The sequence below is a fragment of the Phyllostomus hastatus genome, unplaced genomic scaffold (assembly GCF_019186645.2).
Source record: "Phyllostomus hastatus isolate PE091 unplaced genomic scaffold, TTU_PhHast_1.1 phas_scaffold_216, whole genome shotgun sequence".
NCBI classification, from domain to species: Eukaryota; Metazoa; Chordata; class Mammalia; order Chiroptera; family Phyllostomidae; genus Phyllostomus; species Phyllostomus hastatus.
In genome coordinates, this window is record NW_025334018.1 from 15,621,888 (window position 1) to 15,638,926 (window position 17,039).

The 17,039-nt window shown below is 53.2% G+C and overlaps 2 protein-coding genes across 8 annotated transcripts in view; both read left to right on the forward strand.

The window, feature by feature from the left end:
* The first annotated feature begins 1,274 nt into the window (after window positions 1-1,274).
* Window positions 1,275-5,312, forward strand: LAMTOR5 (late endosomal/lysosomal adaptor, MAPK and MTOR activator 5). Of its 3 annotated transcripts, none has more exons than XM_045816815.1 (4): window positions 1,275-1,392; window positions 2,258-2,319; window positions 4,094-4,211; window positions 4,986-5,312. In XM_045816815.1, exons 1-4 carry the CDS (start codon window positions 1,358-1,360, stop codon window positions 5,044-5,046), a joined length of 276 nt encoding a protein of 91 aa, XP_045672771.1. In that variant the 5' UTR covers window positions 1,275-1,357; the 3' UTR covers window positions 5,047-5,312. The 3 variants fall into 3 exon arrangements, with proteins under 3 accessions (XP_045672771.1, XP_045672768.1, XP_045672769.1); XM_045816812.1 differs by having other exon boundaries at window positions 4,094-4,188; XM_045816813.1 differs by lacking the exon at window positions 4,986-5,312 and adding an exon at window positions 4,325-4,566 and having other exon boundaries at window positions 4,094-4,188.
* A 7,328-nt stretch (window positions 5,313-12,640) lies between these two features.
* The window catches only part of SLC16A4 (solute carrier family 16 member 4), a 31,640-nt gene continuing 27,241 nt past the window's right edge, over window positions 12,641-17,039 (forward strand). The window contains exons 1-2 of one of the 5 annotated variants that reach the window (XM_045817097.1): window positions 12,641-12,864; window positions 13,986-14,108. In XM_045817097.1, the coding sequence (XP_045673053.1) occupies window positions 14,022-14,108 (87 nt within the window). In that variant the 5' untranslated portion in view covers window positions 12,641-12,864; window positions 13,986-14,021. Of the gene's footprint in view, window positions 12,865-13,759; window positions 14,109-15,144; window positions 15,251-17,039 lie in introns of those variants that run through there. The other 4 variants (XM_045817096.1, XM_045817098.1, XM_045817095.1 and 1 more) reach the window with 4 other exon arrangements.

The window sequence follows — 17,039 nt, forward strand, 5'->3', positions numbered from 1 at the left end:
TGTCAGTGCAAAACAGGAACTGGGGTTTGAAGACTATGATGGTGTGTGTATGTGGGGGGGATGTAAAGTATCTCGGCGGTATTGTTTAAATTGATTACAGGTTGACATGGTAATATTTTGGACATATTATTGGATCAATAAAACACATTATTAAAATTAACTTCACCTGTTTTACTTTGTAGTGTAGCTACCAGATCTTTTAAAATTACAGATGTCGCTCACATGACATTTCTCTTGGACGTCACTGCCCTGGAGGTAAACCAGCCGGAGCTGGGAAGCACTAACCCCGCAAAGCTTTACACCGCCTGGGACCACAAGGGGGCGGTACTGCAGCGCCGACTTCAGCGGGAAGCAGGCTGGCTCTTTATCTAATGCTGTCTTTCTTCTAAAATTCAGACTAGAATTTTAAGGAAGCTGCAAGTTTCACTAACGCAGCTAGGAAAGCACTACAGGCAAAAGTCACAAGCAACCCAGCTGCACGTTAATAAGAGGGTGCTTAAATCAGTAAGGTATGGCTATAATAAGGAATATTTTGTGTTACAAAGAATGTAAATGAACGTTTACCGAATGTGGAGAGATATTTATGGTAAACTCGGTTAAAAGGGCCAGCTACAGAATTGTATGCCCAGCGTGTATGTCAGTTGCACTTAAAAATGAAAAACAAATTAAAAGCGTACATCTGCAAAGACGATGGGCTGAAAGGATATAGTCCAAGAGATTAACAGTCATCTCTGGGCAGACCATGGGTGGCTTTCTTTCTTTATTTTTGCAGCTACTTTATAATTAATTTTAAAGTTACTAAGTTGTCCCACCTCGTGTTCTTTTCAAATGCCACCTTCTTTCCCAACCTGTCCCGAACCCTTGCTAAAGAAAGAACCAATGTCTTGGTTAAAATCCCGACACTTTCCCAATACCTAGCGGGGGTTTCATCTTGTTCCCTCGCCCTCTAGCCCCGTGTGCCCGTCGTTTCCCCTCCAAGCCTGTGGACCCCTTCATGGGGTCCCGTGTCTCTTCTCGGTCCCTGACCCAGCCCCTTGCGCAGACCCTGCCTGACCACCGCATCACGGTAAAACTAACACGAAATCTGGCGGGCGTTTCGGAGTTGATTGAATCGGAATGCCATGGTCACACCCCTGACACAAGGTGGCCGGCCAGAAACCAGCGGATGAGCCTTTGGATGCTCCGCAGGGCTCCCGCGGCTGGAGCGGAGTGAGCGCTTCCGGTTCCCAACGCTGCGGCGGCGCGGCGAACTTTGACCCTGCGGAGGCGCCGTCCTGCGCACGCCCCACTCGTGTCATGTGACCGAGGAGTGTCGGGGGGCCTGGGCTGGAGGAGGAAGAACCGGACCCCTGGAGGGATGGAGGCGACTTTGGAGCAGCACTTGGAAGACACGTGAGTGGTGCGGCCGGTTCGGAACGTCCTGAGGTCGCGGCGGGGGTTCTTGAGCGGGACAAAGAGGCGAACTGTGCCTGTAGGGTGGCTTGAGGACACCGCGCGACCCCCAGGCGGCGGGGTCGGGCGGTGAATGGAGCTCTGGGGCCGTAGGGAGCTGTTAACCCGGAATTCAGGTGCCGTGGGGCTCCGCACCCTCCCTGCGGAGCGAGTCTCCGCGGCCCGAGGCCTGAGCCGCCGTTCACGGTGAAATTGTCTCTGGACAGGGGCGTTCTGCGCGGGGTTCGGGAAATGGCTTCATTTGGGGGAAGTGCGTGCCACTGGTGCGGACGAGCCTTGCAGTGTAGACGTAAACACACACACGCTTCTTCTCCTTCCGTGTGTGACCAGTTGCTTGGTGATTAAGAATGAAAGACGTCCCTTTAGTTTTTCAACGGGCACTAGCTACGTACAATTCAGAATAAGAAGACGTGCAGGGAAACGCCTCCGTCGTCCCGGTGCCCCTCAGCTTCCCAGCCCCTGCGGGAGGCAGCCGTGTTGCTTGAGTGTTTCAGCGGTTGTTTTGAGCGAGTTAGCACCCTAGAGCCTGCGTTTTCAACGAGGGCAGCAGAGTCCTAGATACTGCGATGTTTGTGGCCCTCCAAAGCTCCCTGACACAGTCTTTTCTGTCATCGGAGAGAAATTGGCTTAACTATTTGAGTTAGATAATTTTTCTCGGGTGTGGGGGGGGCGGGGCGATCATGGAAAAAGGTTGAGAAGCATTGGTTTGTAGAACTTGCAACAATGCCTGATGTGTAGAATGCCTGTGTGTGTGTTGCTGTGATATTTAAATTCATTTTTTCACATCGTGTGTTTCTGGAATTAGAATGAAGAATCCGTCCATTGTTGGAGTCCTGTGCACAGATTCGCAAGGGCTTAACCTGGGCTGTAAGTATCGCCGTCAGCGTCGGTGGGTGGCACAGCGTTGATGCTGACGGGGAGGCAGCGCGCCGTTCGGCCGCCACTTTGTGGCTACTTTTGTGAGAGTAGAGATTACCTCCAAATAACGAGACTAGAAAATTAAAACTTTTCACTTTGTGCTTATGAAGGTAGGAACGTTCCTTGCAGTACACAGTTGTTTCTACCAAAGCAGTGTTTGACTCATTTCACAGTGGATGGGGAAGGGACTTCCGGTCATGGCAGCAGTTATGTGGGTTGAATGGGTACCGGCTGCCGGCAATGCTGGGCTTCGTGTACTAATCTCCAGTTTTCACATTCGTCCTGCGGGACGCTGTTGCTTAGTCTGCGCTCAAACAGGGAGTAGGCGGTGACAATGGGGCCTCAGAATTGGACACACCTGGGTTCAGCCCCTGCTCTCCCATTTAATTTGCTTGGACCAAAAATCTGAGCCTCAGTTTCTTCACTGAGTTGTTGTTTAATAATGATAGTAATTATTGAATTGCGTTTACTGAGCTTTTACTAGGTGCCAGGCGCCACTCGTGTGTGTGGGAAGTCGTTTAATCCCCATAACGGGAGGTCGACAAAGAGGGGCAGGGGTTCTGTTGGGATTTGAGGCCGGCTCCGAAGCTGCTTGGTCACGGCACTGTAAGGTTGCATAGTGTGCACCAAACACAGCACACAACCCAGCCGTCATGCTCGATAGAGGGTGACAATTGCAGATGAGGAACGAAATCCGGAAAGGTAGATAATAACGCATTTGGCTGATTGATATCAGAACTAGTCAGCCGGAACTCCTCTTTACTGCGGACTTTTTGGAAATGAACTTCTGTGAGGAGGGCGGCCGGAAGGGAGCCTGTCCGTGTGACCCGGGTTTTGCACACACCGTGAGTCGGGAGAGGAGAAGCGGGTGGGGCGTGGGGCGCTTGCCTGGCTCACGCCTGGAAACTCGGGCGAGGAAACCTTCAGGTTTCCGCCCGGAGGGCTGCGCCATCTGTACGGCAGTGCCCATCCCTCGCTCTGCGCGGCCGCGTGCCTGGCACCGGACTCGGGTTCGGGCAGACAAGGCGTGTGTTGCCGTTATACGTGCAGATACGTTGTGAAGTTAGTGATTCCTCTTTTGCACCTGCTGCCCGAGATTCAGTTACTATTTACAGGCTGAAACAAGCAATAAAAAGCCGATTCTGTTGACACTGGCTTTTCCGTTGACAGCCAGCTTGCCCTGGTGGGACTGACTGCTCGCAGAATGCCCACATGTGCTGTCAAGGTGGTCTCCCGGTTGAGCCCCGGAGTAAAGACTCTCACGCCCCTTGAGGCTGAGCTCAGTTAAGGGAAATCAGATTTCACTCGGGGAGTTGGTTTCAACAGGTCTCTCGCCCTTGCCGACTGCCCTTTGTCGATCTCACTTCCAGCTTGCTTGTTGGTTTCAGCAAGGCTCCTATAAAGTGAACTTACGACTTTCAGGTTGACTTGAATCACAGCGTCCTTACATGCCTGCGGAGGTGTTTGGAGGTGGTGATGGGACTGGCTGAAAACGGAGTGTCGGTTATGGCTTTATTAACTCGAGACCTGAAGTCCGGCTTTCTCGCCGATGCAGCCAGCTGAGAACACTGGCGCAGAAGCACTTCTCGTCCGTTTATAACCTGGGAGTTTCTAACCTGGGAGTGAACTCTGTTTGTGAAAAATTCGGTGACAGGGACGACCACCACAGCCCCACACCCCCTTTAGGGCAGCCAGGCGCCACGACGTCCTCTCTGTCTTCCAGGCCGCGGGACCCTGTCGGATGAGCACGCCGGGGTGATATCCGTGCTGGCCCAGCAGGCGGCCAAGCTGACCTCGGACCCTACCGACATTCCCGTGGTATGTCTAGAGTCCGACAGTGGGTGAGTAGGAGTCAGCGGGTCCCTTCCTTTCCCTTCCGGTCAGAAAGTGCCTGGGAAGCCTGCTCGGGCCACAGGCGCAGGCAGGTCGGTCTCTGAAGCCCCTGCGCTTTCAGACAACAGCGACGCCCACGCGAAGAGGAAGAGTTGCCATGAGCTGTCAGTCCACCAAGGAAAAAAGTAAAATGGAGGGAGACCAGTCAAAGAACAGAAACTACTTCTGTAGTAACGGGAATGCTACAGCTGTCCCACATTGTCAGGAGGACACAGCAGACTAGATGTGGTGTCGTCACAGTTCTGTAGGAAGAGGAGAACACATATGATAGGATACGTGCAGATAAAACCAGGAGTGGTTGGTAATAGGATTCATTTCCTTTTTATACTTCATTCTTTTCTGCATTTCCCAAATGTTTTGTGGTGTTCATATATTGCTTTTATTCATCGAAAAGCACTGTCCTGGCTGGTGTGGCTCAGTGGATTGCTTGCCAGCCTGTGAACCGAAGGTCGCTGGTTCGATTCCCAGGGCACAGGCCTGGGTTGCAGTCTGGGTCCCCAGTGGGGGGCGTGCAGGAGGCAACCGATCAAAGTGTCTCCTGCACATCAATGTTTCCCTCTCTTCCCTCTCTCTAAAAATAAATAAAATCTTCTTTAGAAAAAGAAAGAAGTGAAAAGTGCTACATATTTTTTTTAGTTGTATCCTAATCCAAGCTTCACCTTTAATCGTCCACCAGCTCCCATGTGGAACGTCTTACGAACGTCTTGCACTTTGCCTTCCAGGAACATCATGATCCAGAAGCACGACGGCATCACCGTGGCGGTGCACAAGATGGCCTCCTGACGCCCGGGCCGCCCTGCCGCCGCCCGCCCCCGGGGTCCGCGCCCCTCCGTGTGACTGGGGCGGCACGTGCGGCGCCGGCTGCAGTAGTCAGGCTGCCCCCTGCATGTGCTCTGGGCCCTTGTGTGCTGAGTTCGGGGTGAGTGGCCCGTGGCCGCTCCGGGGCTGACTTAAAACATTGGCAAGAACGGACCTTGCTCTGCAGCGGCAGGTGCAGGTGACTTGGCACAGAGAGTTTTGTCGTGTTCAATAAACGTGGTTGGAGGAAAGCTTGGGTCTCTTCTGGATTCTCTAACTAAGTGTTCGTATTTACAGTCATCAGACTATAATTTTTTTAAAAAGGTCTTTGTCCAAATTACTCTCTTTCAGAAGCTTCCTGAAATACATACATTCTCACAGAAGTGCGCATGGATTGTTTTTTATTTTTTCAATTGAGTTTTATTGTACTTTTCCATTACCATTTAGTCAGTCCCCTTATCCCCCTCCCCCCACAATTACCACACTATTGTCCACGAGTCATTTTTCTTTTTTGCTCAGTCCCTCCATACCCTCACCAGCCCCCATCCATGGATATTTAAATTAAGCGTATTCCTGCCCCATAATAAAAATATAATGGCTAATATCATTAAGTACTTACTATATGCTAGTAACCCCCTGGATTCTCATTGATAACTCTATATGGTAGGCCCTCTTCCTTGCCCATTCTGTGAGGCTAAGGGGTCAGCAGTCACCATGTGGACTTGAGAGTCCAGCCCATAACCTGTGCTGTCCACGGCCAGGCTGTTGTGGAGATTGGCCAGAGAGAGAACCATGTGAGAGTGCAGACCATTCTCTCCTCTTCAGCCTCTGTAGTTCTCGGCAGTGGTTCCCCAGCAGGCATGAAAGATCTTGTTGCATTTGCATACAGCTTCTGTTGAGCAACTGCGCATTTGACAGTATGAAAAAAGTCTCCAGAACCTTACTATTACTCAGAAACGGCAAGCACCTCCCAGTAGAAAGTGCTGTGTGAGGCGGGGCTCCAGCCTGGAGCTCAGACGGGGGGGTGGGGGGGGGGCGGAGGCCGGCGTGCGTGCGTGTCGCCTTCCTCACTCTCGCCAGTGCCCAGCATATGCTGTGCGTGTTCATCTCATCGCCTATCTGCCCCACTAGCTTGGGCGCTTCGAGGCAGGAGCTTTGTCCTATTCTTGGATGTATTCTGATCCCTGGCCAGCCCCAGCACACGGTGGGCACGGAATAAACCCCCGCAGAGTAGGTGGACATCACAAAGGGGAGTTGGGCACGAACCAGGCCTCTGCAGGCGGAAGGGGTGGCAATGGCGAAGACGGGACGTAAACCAGAAGGAACGCCTGTGACACTGAACGCTGCAGTGCGGTCTGACAGAGGAGGTGGGGCAGCTGCCTGAAGGAACCGGAAGATTTGCTTTTTGGTTTATTTTGTTTTGTTTAAATAAAGAATCCTAGGCCTGCCTTACCCTGTTAGAAAAATGGGTGAGAGTCAAGAGTTGAGCTTTCAGGTAAATCTGAGGTGGACTGGGCTCGTTTTTTTTTTTCAAGGGGAAAAACTTCCTCTTGCTTATCCACGTGTCTCCAGTTCCCAGGCCAAAGTAATGATGGCCGACCTTGAGTGGGCTTTTGCTGTGTGCTAGATACGTGTTAAGCAATGCACAAGCATTTACTTTAGTCCTAACTACATGGGGTGGCATCTCCATGTTAGGAAGAAATAGGCTCTGTGAAATAAAGTAGCTCAGAATGAAGTACTGGAGACTAGGAGCGAATTGAAGGGGGAATAAAAGAGGCCCTGGCTGGTGTGGCCCAGTGGCTGAGTGCCGGCCTGCAAACCAAAGGGTCACCGGTCTGATTCCTTCTCAGGGCACATGCCTGGGTTGCGGGCCAGGTTCCCTAGTAACGGGTACATGAGAGGCAACCGCACGTTGATGTTTCTCTCCCTCTCTCCCCCTCTCTAAAAAAAGTAAATAAAATATTCTTTTTAAAAAAGGACGATTGAAGATAATTGAACCGCCTAGTCTAGAAGATAAGACCTGGGTGCCTTCGAAGTCGGCTCAGGAAGGATGACGTGGGAAAGACGGCTGGGTTTGAGATTGGTCCTGTTGATGCAAATTCTGACAGGACGTCCTCAGCGCTCAGCAACAAACACGTTGGGTGTGCTCATTATGCACCACACACAGTGCTGACCTCCCTCCGGGGACCTCCCTTGCTTCTAGAACAAAAACCCGGCGCTCCCACCGCAGTCTCCCAGGCCCACGTGATCCAGCCCACCTTCTGCTCGGGCTCATGCCGCCTTCTGCCTACACACACCCCTCTGTCCAGCACAGCACCTGGCACGTAGGAGGCCACTTCCCTGAGGGACACGAATAAATGAACTTCTTGTGTATTCCTGTCTGTTGCAGTAGGAGGAGGCAGTGCACCCAGTTTTGTGCATGGGCTGTATTTGACAGTGGGGTGAGGGCAATTGTGGTGACATAGGAAATCAAGCTGCAATTCTTGCTGAATAGCATCAGGCCAAAAGTTAGGAGGTTAGAGGTTAAGGGGCCCTGACCCGTGTGGCTCAGCGGGCTGGGTGACGTCCTGCAAAGCAAAAGGTCGCCGGTTTGATTCCAAGTCAGGGAACAAGCCTGGGTTTTTGGCCAGGTGCCCAGTTGGGGGTGTGTGAGAGGCAACCAATATTGTCTCAATCCACCAATGTTCCCCACCTAAATGTTTCCCTCCCTGATCCCCTCTCTGAAAATGAACAAATAGAACCTTTAAAAAGAAAAAAAGATGCCCTGGCTGATGTGGCTCAGTAGATTGAGCACTGGACTGCAGAGCACTGGGTCACCAGCTCAATTCCCAGTCAGGGCACAGGCCTGGGTTGCAGGCCAGGCCCCCAGTAGGGGGCGTTCAAGAGGCAACCACACACTGATGTTTCTCTCCCCACTCCCCGTCTCTCCAAAAAATAAATAAAATCTGCCTGGCTGGCGTAGCTCAGTGGATTGAGCGCGAGCTGGGAACCAAAGTGTCCCAGGTTCGATTCCCAGCCAGGGTACATTCCTGGGTTGCAGGCCATAACCCCCAGCAACCGCACATTGATGTTTCTCTCTCTCTCTCTCTCTCTCTCTCTCCCCCCCTCCCTTCCCTCTCTAAAAATAAATAAATAAAATCTTTAAAAAAAATTAAAAACTGATGAATATTCAAAAAAATAAATAAATAAAATAAATAAAATCTTTTACAAAGGAAAAAAAAGGTCAGAGGTTAAGGGAGTTATGTTTAGTTACATACCCTATAAGCTTTATTAAGTCCAATGGGTACAGATAGGAAAATGCTTGTATCATGACAATGACGTCCGGGTCCTTTACTCTTGACATGGGGCCCCACCTGACTGATAAGAACCATTTGCAATGAACTAAGTACCGGCAGTGGGTCTGATGTGCAGCCATCGTGTTGGCATCAGTCCTCACAACAAACTTGCAGAGTGGCACCAGCCACGTGCTACTACAGGTGGGTGAGGAAACAGTAATGGCCGGCAGCCCGCAGACCTGAAAGGGGGTGCAGCTGAGATCCTCACCCCGTCTGCATTTCCCACTGCACCCCCCGAGCTGCTCCTCTGCAGGCCCTTTCCAGGGGTGCCCACCTCTGAAGACTCCGCATCCCTCGCGCCTCCGAAGGACTCGCGGCTCTGCCAGACCGCAGCTCTGACCCGGCCGGCCCCGCAGAGTTCTCCGTCGATGAAAGGCCCGGCCCGCCTCACCCTGCCGTCAGAGTCAGAGCCAGCCTGGCTTTCACAAAGCAGCCAGCTGCCACGAAAACCTGAATCAGTCCTACCAGAAATCCTTTCCTGAGGATGTTCCTAAAGACACCCGAATAGTGTTCCCCTTCTCTCTCCAGGGGTTTCGCCTCCTGCTGGAGGCTTGCTCGGTCCTCGCCACCAGCACCTCGGGACTGCGTCCCCTTCCCTGTCACTGACGCACGAGGCTTCTCCCGGGCCACGAGGCTGGAATTATGCTAGCGCGTTCATCAAAAAGTATCAGAGAGTCTAGTTTTAAGAGCTTGAGAGCCTCTTACTTCTTAAAAAGGACCACGCATAGCCCTGGCCATTGTGGCTCAGGCGGTTGGAGCATCGTCCCAAAACCGAAAGGCCGAGGGTCCGATTCCTGGTTGGGGCCCAGACGCGGCTTGCGTGTTCGATCCCCGGTTTGAGCGTGTACAGGAGACAACCGTTTGCTTCTCCTTCAAATCAACGTTTCTCTCCCTTCCTCTCTCTCTAAAAGCAATGAAAAAAATGTCCGTGGGTAAGGATTTAAAAAAAAATAAAATAAGTGAAAAGGAACATGCGTAAATATGTGCCGATTGTCCAGCTAAAACATGAAAAATACACTTTGGCCTAAAATACACTTTGGTTTGGAACCTGGAATGCTGGTGCTGGGAGATGAAACGCAAGTTCCTGTTGACTTTTTTTTTTTTTTTTGAGGTGGAGGGTGGAACAGAAGAAGGAAATGGAATGAGAAAGCCGAATCATCCCAGTGGTTTTCCAGAACACTCAGCCTTACCCATTTCCAAAATGCAATAAGGAAAAAGTTTGATTAAAATTCAAGGATACACCTTCTCTGGGAGGTGTTTGGCAGTCAGGTTATCAAGTATAAAAAAACAGCAATTAAAATGGGGCCTGGAACTGTAATGAGGTGTAGGCCGGTAGGCCCCAGGGCCCCCCAAAGGGGGGATTTGTAATAATGTCTAGAACTTGGGGTGTCGGAGAATATGGGATGTCCACCCCGCACAAAGCTTGGCTGGGCGTGGGGAGACCTGGAGCAGGGCCACAGAGTTACTTTGCATATCAGTAACAGCAGACTAGTCTTCATATCTAGATGCAAAACAGCTATTTTGCATATCCACAGCGGGCTAGCTTCCAGCCTGAGTGGGGTCAGAAGGTACTCAGCACTTAAACCCATGATGTAACGGGAAGGCAGCGCCCCTTATCACACCTGCGTGACCACGCCACAGGGCCACACCGGCCCGGGGCCACTGGGGCGGCCTGGAAAGGCAGAAAGGGGAGGTGCTGGCAGGTATAGTCGATTTGGGAAGAGAAGGAAACGGGGCCATGGGGGAGGTTGCGGGCTGGGATTTAAACTAAAGGCGGCCACCACGAGGAACAGGGGACAACGCGAGACGGAGGACAGTGGGAGACCCTGTGGGAAGGAACGGGGTGAAGGTGAAGCAGGAGACAGTGTAGGAAGAACTCTGAGACTGCAGTACTGTCGCTGGCCAGCATTCAGCACCCTGGTTGCCAGGAAACACCTTTTACCAATTAAGTAGAATAAAAAGTAAACCGAGGCAGGAAGGAGGAAGGAGACAAGTCTCGCACGCTAACTCAGCAGTCCTAAACTGGTCTGTTAATACTGCCAGGTGTTCCAACATCACAAGAAACACTGTTAGCAAGAAAGAAGGAAAGTGCCCCAATTGTAGTTAACTTCCTCCTGTCTCATATTTGTTTTACAACAGGATGACCGAGGGGAGTGTGGAGCAAGATAAGGATTTGGGGCTGAAAGACCCCCACACATCCCTAAGTTTGGGCAGTCACAGTCCCACAGGAAAGCTGGCACCACATTTACCCGCTAATCAATATGCGACCTTTTCCCCTCCTAGCCCACCAACTATGTAAGTCCTGAGAATAAAGGACTCTCTCTCCTCTCTCTCTCTCTCTCTCTCTCTCTCTCTCTCTCTCTCTCTCTCTCTCTCCTGGCTCTCGGGCCACAGGGCCTCTGGCCACCTGGCCTCAGGCTGCCCAGGGGCTCGCCACCCTGGTCTCCAGCCTCTCTTGCTTTTCTCACCCTGCTTTGCCCTGAAACTTTGCCTTTCACCCCCTACTCTACCCAGTCCTGTTCTCTTCCCTGGGAACGGGCCACTAATAAACTGATTACATGCTACTAGATTTGCTGGTATGTAATTCTTTACATGCGTCAGCAAGAAGAACCAGGTCTCTCTCATCAACAAAGGGACTCTCGCTGGCAGGCCATGAGGAGGTGCCATGTGGGTTTGGGTTGAGAACTGGAGACCTCGGTGACACAGCTGATGGTGCTGGGGACGGCGGGAGACCTGCCAGCCGAGCACGGACGCCCGGGAGGGACTGGGAGTCTGGCCGCGCTACAGACCTCGACTCTCTTCCTGAGATGCGGCGCCCCTGCCTGGCCTGATGGGGCAGAGCGGGGAAGGCAGGACTCTGTGTGTGTGTGTGTGTGTGTGTGTGTGTGTGTGTGTGTGTGTGAGGGGTTTAAGGGACTTAGAGATTTTTAACGGCAACATTCCGCCATTACTCTAAACCTGTGTAACTTTTTTTTAACACACCAAACCGATGTTTTAAAACCTGTGTAACTGTGGAATAAACAGTTCCTTTCCTTTTTCCAAACTCTGGCACCGAGAGCCACAGTTCCGAAGGGTGAAGGGCCGCAGGCAAAGAACCATCGTACAGAAAGACCCCAGGGGAGGGGGCGTGTTTTGGTGACAATGTCTGGGCCCGCATGCTTCATCTGTAACAGAACTCCAGCCTGCTCCCCAGGTCCTTTCACAATACACAAAAGGCCACACAAATGAGCTGAACTTCCTGAGCATGGCCATTCGCAACCCAGGGAATGAACCCGCCACTCTGGGAGGGGGCGTATCTCCTCCTGTGAAACACGCATATCCCAAGGTTCCCCAAGAACAGCAGAGGCACAGGTGTCAGAGTCCTGGGGTCCCAATCTGTGCCTTGACCATAGTGTTAAGAAGTAAACTGAGGCATATTAAAACTTGAAGGAGCCTAGCCCTGGCTGGTGTAGCTCAGCAGATTGAGTGCGGGCTGCGAACCAGTGTCAGGTTTGATTCCCAATCAGGCCACATACCTGGGTTGCAGGCCACGGCCCCCAGCAACCGCACATTGATGTTTTTCTCTCTCTCTCTCTCTCTCCCTCCCCTCTCTAAAAATAAATAAATAAAATCTTAAAAAAAAAAAACAACTTGTAGGAGCCCTGGCTGGTGTGGCTCAGTGGATTGAGTGACAGCCTGCGAACCAAAGGGTTACAAGTTCAATTCCCAGTCAGGGCACATGGCTGGGTTGTGGGCCAGGTCCCCAGTTGGGGGCATGCAACAGGCAACCACACATAGATGTTTCTCTCCCTCCCTTCCCCTCTCTCTAAAAATAAATAAAATCTTTAAAAAATAAGTAACAAACAAACCTTGAAGCAATTTATTTGAGCAAAATTCAGTCTGAATGGAACCGGGCAGCACCAAACCGGATGCAGCTAGGACTTAGGTAAGAGCAGCGCACCGACAGCGTGGGGAGAGGCTGTTAGAGAGAGAAGAGCGAGGCCGAGCGAGGAAATGATTGACTGGCTGTGGCTCCGAGCCTGGCTGCCGGTTCGTGCTCAGATTCAGGTTTCTGCCCCCTGCAGCGTCTGCAGGCCTAGGTCTGGGTTTGCTCTGGCAGGCCACCGCGGCCCGGGGCCACCTCTGCAAGGAGCTCCTTGGATTTCCTGCTTCGCTTCTCACTCCGATGCTGGCTTTCTTTCCGGCCCACGGTGAATGCTCTACCCCGAGTCAGCGTGGGGGGTGGGGGGGCCCCCCGGGCCCGAGTCGGGTCAGAGTGGAGTCTCCTCAGGAAGTGAAGTCCACCGGCCAGGGGCGCCGACCTTGGCTCTCACGTCCTGGACTCTCACAATGCTCACTTGTTTTCATAGCACTGCGTCATGAGCGGCCTTAGAAAAAGAGTAACATTCTAGAAAACGGCAGGGTTTATTTTTCTTCCCAAAGTGTCTTGCCTGTGGAGGGTTCCTGTGCTGAACACCACACATGAAAGGTAAGAGGAGTATAGGACTGGGTGTTGGGGTTGGTTTTCTAGAATGTTCTCCACGATCCGCCAGCTAGCCTCCCAGCCCAGCCTGCTCACCACACGGCCCTTCCCTGTGCCGGGCCGGCGGACCCTCCTTCCCGGTGAGAAACAGCCCCTCCGCCAGCCTGACGGCAGGAACTAAAGAATGCTGGACCCCGTCCTCAGAACGTCCACATTTTCTTTCTTGCTATTTCTCTTTATACCATTTGTGAGAAGGTAGCAGACTATGACACTTTGCTCCTGAATACTTTCTAGCATGTTCTGCAGAAGCACAAGACCGTCATCACACCCAAGAGATTTAACTTTGCTACATGGTCCATATTCAAACTTCTCCAACTGACTTCCCAAAGTCCTTTGCCGCTTTTTTCCTGGTCCAGGGTCCATTCAAGGAAGTTACTGCATTTCATTGTTGTGTCCATTTCGTCCCTGGGAGTATTTTCATTGTAGCGAGTGCTTTGCAAATGGAATTCCTAAACCCGAGACACCCACCCTTTTTATTTCTCTAAAGGCCACAGCTCACCCAGAGGACACAGAGGACAGTGCCAGGAGCGGCCACCCCCACAGTCGGGAAGGTCAGGCTTCGAGGTTAACTCCTTTGAAATTCCTGCCTGAGACAAACTGAGTGGTCCTCTTGCCGCCCTTCAAACTAGTGGTAGAGATTTTTCTGCGGTGGCTTCCAAGTCCCTCAGACCACAGCCTGTTCTTCCTTCTCCCAAGATTCTGCCTGCACCGTGATTACGGAATAAGCAGGGACCGGGGTTATTTGAGTCGAGCGGACTTTCTAGGCAACTGAGGACATGCCTTGAGGGAACTGTCAAGCTGCGTGAACTTGCCAGCTGACGCCAGGCCTCAGACCGGCAGAGAAGTCCCCACAGGTGGTCCAAAGTCCTGCGTGCATTTGCCAGGTTGAGGTTAGAGAGTCAATGAACAACTTTTAGAACGAGAGGAAACCATCTATTTTTAAAGGGGGTAGGCTAATAAAAAAAAATTACGGTGCAAATGGCTTCATGCCACCGAGGAAAATAAAGTTTAAACGTTTCGATCTGTTTCTTGCCAACCGGAACAGCCACGTCTTGGGTTCCTTGCAGGGACTGTCTGCACTTGACACAGACGGACGCAGCACCATGCCGAAGAGGGCGGGGAAGGGCTCCCCCTACCTGGGGGCCCTGGACGGAGGCTGGGGATGGATGGTCGTGCTCCACTACTTCCTGGTAAGAATGCCCGTTCCCTCTCCTGCGGCCGGAAAGACTGCGCTCTGGGGGAAGGCTCCGAGCCGCCCGCCTCACAAGATTGCTCTGAACTCCTTGGCATTTGAACAGAAAGGGGGGCAGAGCAAGGCCAGAAACTGCGGATGGTCACTCAAGTGAGCGGCCCTCCGGGAGCCCAGGAGGCTGAAGCCGTCCACCTTGACCGCAAGCAGAAGCATCCCCCCCTACCTGGGGTCCTCCTGCCCTCCACTCTCCACCAATAGCTCTGCCCTGCTGCACGGCACTCAGGTTTGGGGACCATGACACATCGGACCTCCCCAGAAGTAGCACTGGGAAGTGCGAGACAGTGTTTTTGGGGTGGGGTCGCCAGGGCAGCCCAGCGTGGGCGGATGGCTGGCAGCTACCCCCTTCCCTCAGGGGGAAGGGCCGGTCCCCTCTCTGTCCTGTTTGCCGCCTCCCACCCCCTCTCCACCGGCCTCTGCGAATGCCGGGACTGGGCGCCACGTGTGTTTCCGATATGTCTGCAAAGGGCGAGGATGCAGATTCTGAAACGGCAGCCTAGTTTTTCTCCTTCATTCATAAGCAACTGGACTGAGCATCAGTTTTTTTAACGAGCCTCTCGCCCTCGTCCTCCCAGAAGCTCTCAGGGTTAGAGTGGCAATCTGATGGCTCAGCGTTGACTGCCATCCTCGAGTATCGGCGCATCCCGACCCAGCTCAGCCCCAAACAGCCCTGCAGCGTGGCACTGGGGCCATAGTCCCTCTTGCATCCCCAAATCGCACAGAGACCCTTCCCCTCCTGACCACTCCCTCCCCAGCCCGGCCCCCCCGCCCTGCGGTAGCTCACGGGGAGGGGAGCGCCGGCCCTGGTGACCACGAATGTCCCGTAGTCCACAGTGTGGATAGCACAGGACGACAGGAAACACACGTCTCTGCCCTGATGCCAGAGAAGGGAATGTGAGTCCAGGGCAGAGGTCATATAACACAGACCCCTAACCGAGTGAACGTTGGTGGAACATTAGCCGTGTGACCAAAGAATGCGGAACCTCCGTTTTTGTAGTGAGAAGCAAAGGGCGCCCTGGGTCTGAGCCCTTCCTGCGCGGGGCCAGCTCCCGAGGCACAGGCTTTGCAGAGTGGGCACCGCTGGTGAGGCTCTCCCACCTTCCTCCCCAGTAACCACCCTGGCTTTTCCTGCACTATCCTCTGGGGGCAGGGAGTTCCTTAACCGATGTAGTTGCAGGGAAGAAAAGTAGCTTCATAAAGAGATTAATAAAGCCTGTCCCATTTTGGGGGGGGGCGGTGTGATGCTGCTTATAAAAGCATGAAGACTAAACGAGGTCCTCAAACAGTGTACAGTAAACCCTGGCGCGTCGCCTGCGGTGGTGGTGTGGGCGCTTGGGTGACTCTGCGTCGCAAGTATCCTTCTCTGCAATCGATGAGCTCCCGAAAATCGGGTGAAAGGTTCTATGGGGGCTCCCCACATGTTAAGAAAGGACTGGCTCTAAGTCTCCACTTTTTATATTGGCATGACCGTTGTCAGTGTGGCCCGTCTCACGGGACTAGATGTCGCGTGAGGCAGGGACTGTGTCTACTCGCCACTGTAGGTTCCGCGCTGTAAGCCCAGGCCCTACTAAATAGCCTGGAACCCAGCAGGCACTGTTGGTGGGGGCATGGGTGGACGGGTGGACAGACTCACGAACAAACAAGGAGGAAGGCGGTAAATGCTGGAACCGGAGAGAGGGCAGGGCACTCGTACGACACGTTAAGAACCTGGGTTTTCATCTTGAGGAGCTAATAAAATGAAGCAGGAGCGTGATGGGGTCAGACTTGCTTCCCCAGGAAAACAGCTCTGGCGGCAGGGGGTGGACAATGGATTGCTGGGGCCCAGGCCTGCAGGCAAGGAGGTCCAGGGAGGGATGGTGCAATAATCCAGGTGAACTGCGGCCCTAAATTGCGGAAGCAGCCGTGAGCTCAGAGAGAATACAGATCCGAGCGATACTGAGGCGGTCGATTCACAGGACTCGGAGAGTAACTGGAGTTCAGGGAGAGAGGGAGCCCCAGGCTGTCGGCTCAGGGGATGATGGGTGCCCTTTGCTGAGCTGGAGGACACAGGCCGAAGGGGGGATCAGCAGACGGCTTGATTTTGGACAGTCTGGGGGACGTGTGGTGTAACCAATGGGTGCAGACGGCCTGTGCACGCGGGGCACGGATCCGCACCCCGAGACTGTGAGTCATCGGCATCCCTGGGGGTTTGAACCATGGGGCGGGGTAGGTCAAATCGCCAGGGAGAGGGGGGGAGAGCAACTAAGGGCAATTCCCCCTCGGGAAATCGATGTGTAGGGGGCGGGTGGAGTCGCCCGCGGAGGAAACCCGGAGGCAGTCAGAAGTCAGCGAGATCCAGAAATGCGGTGTCACAGAAGCCGAGGCAGCAACGTCCCGGAGAGAATGGGGAGCAGATGCTGCCGAGAAGTCGCGTAGCGTAGAAATGACATGGGCTACAGGGAAGCCTCTGATTAGCTGGGTGAGGGCCAGTGCAGAGGGGCGCTGGGATGGGGCGACGTGGAGACCACCTACCTACTACTCTTTAGTTGGTCTGGGAAGGTCAGGAGGAGCTAAGTGACGCTAGCGAGGGACCCAGGGTGCTTGGGGAATTTGCTGTTCAACCATTTCAGACAAAGCCTGATGCTCTGTATTCCAAAGCGGCCCCTGTGGCCAGCCCAGCCCCAAGGCAATAGGCTAACTAAGTGATCTGGGTGAGGAGGTTCTTGTGGGGTGGGGTGGGGTGGAGGAAATGACTGGGCTGGGTCAGCTGCAGGACAGCTCCTAGGAGCTTTAGTGTTGGGGCGAGCCCGCTGACGACGTCGGATGTGGGCCCTGGGAAAGGACCGAACCCCAGTCATGCTGTTCCGAAGCATGGGGTGAACACAGATATATC

What these genes read in the sequence shown, in the direction of transcription:
- LAMTOR5 (XM_045816812.1), top strand. Translation starts at nt 1,358, where the DNA reads ATGGAGGCGACTTTGGAGCAGCACTTGGAAGACAC. An exon ending in GCAAGGGCTTAACCTGGGCT is followed by an intron (nt 2,320 to 4,093) that starts GTAAGTATCGCC and finishes TCTGTCTTCCAG; the next exon opens with GCCGCGGGACCCTGTCGGAT. An exon ending in ACCCTACCGACATTCCCGTG is followed by an intron (nt 4,189 to 4,985) that starts GTATGTCTAGAG and finishes TTTGCCTTCCAG; the next exon opens with GAACATCATGATCCAGAAGC.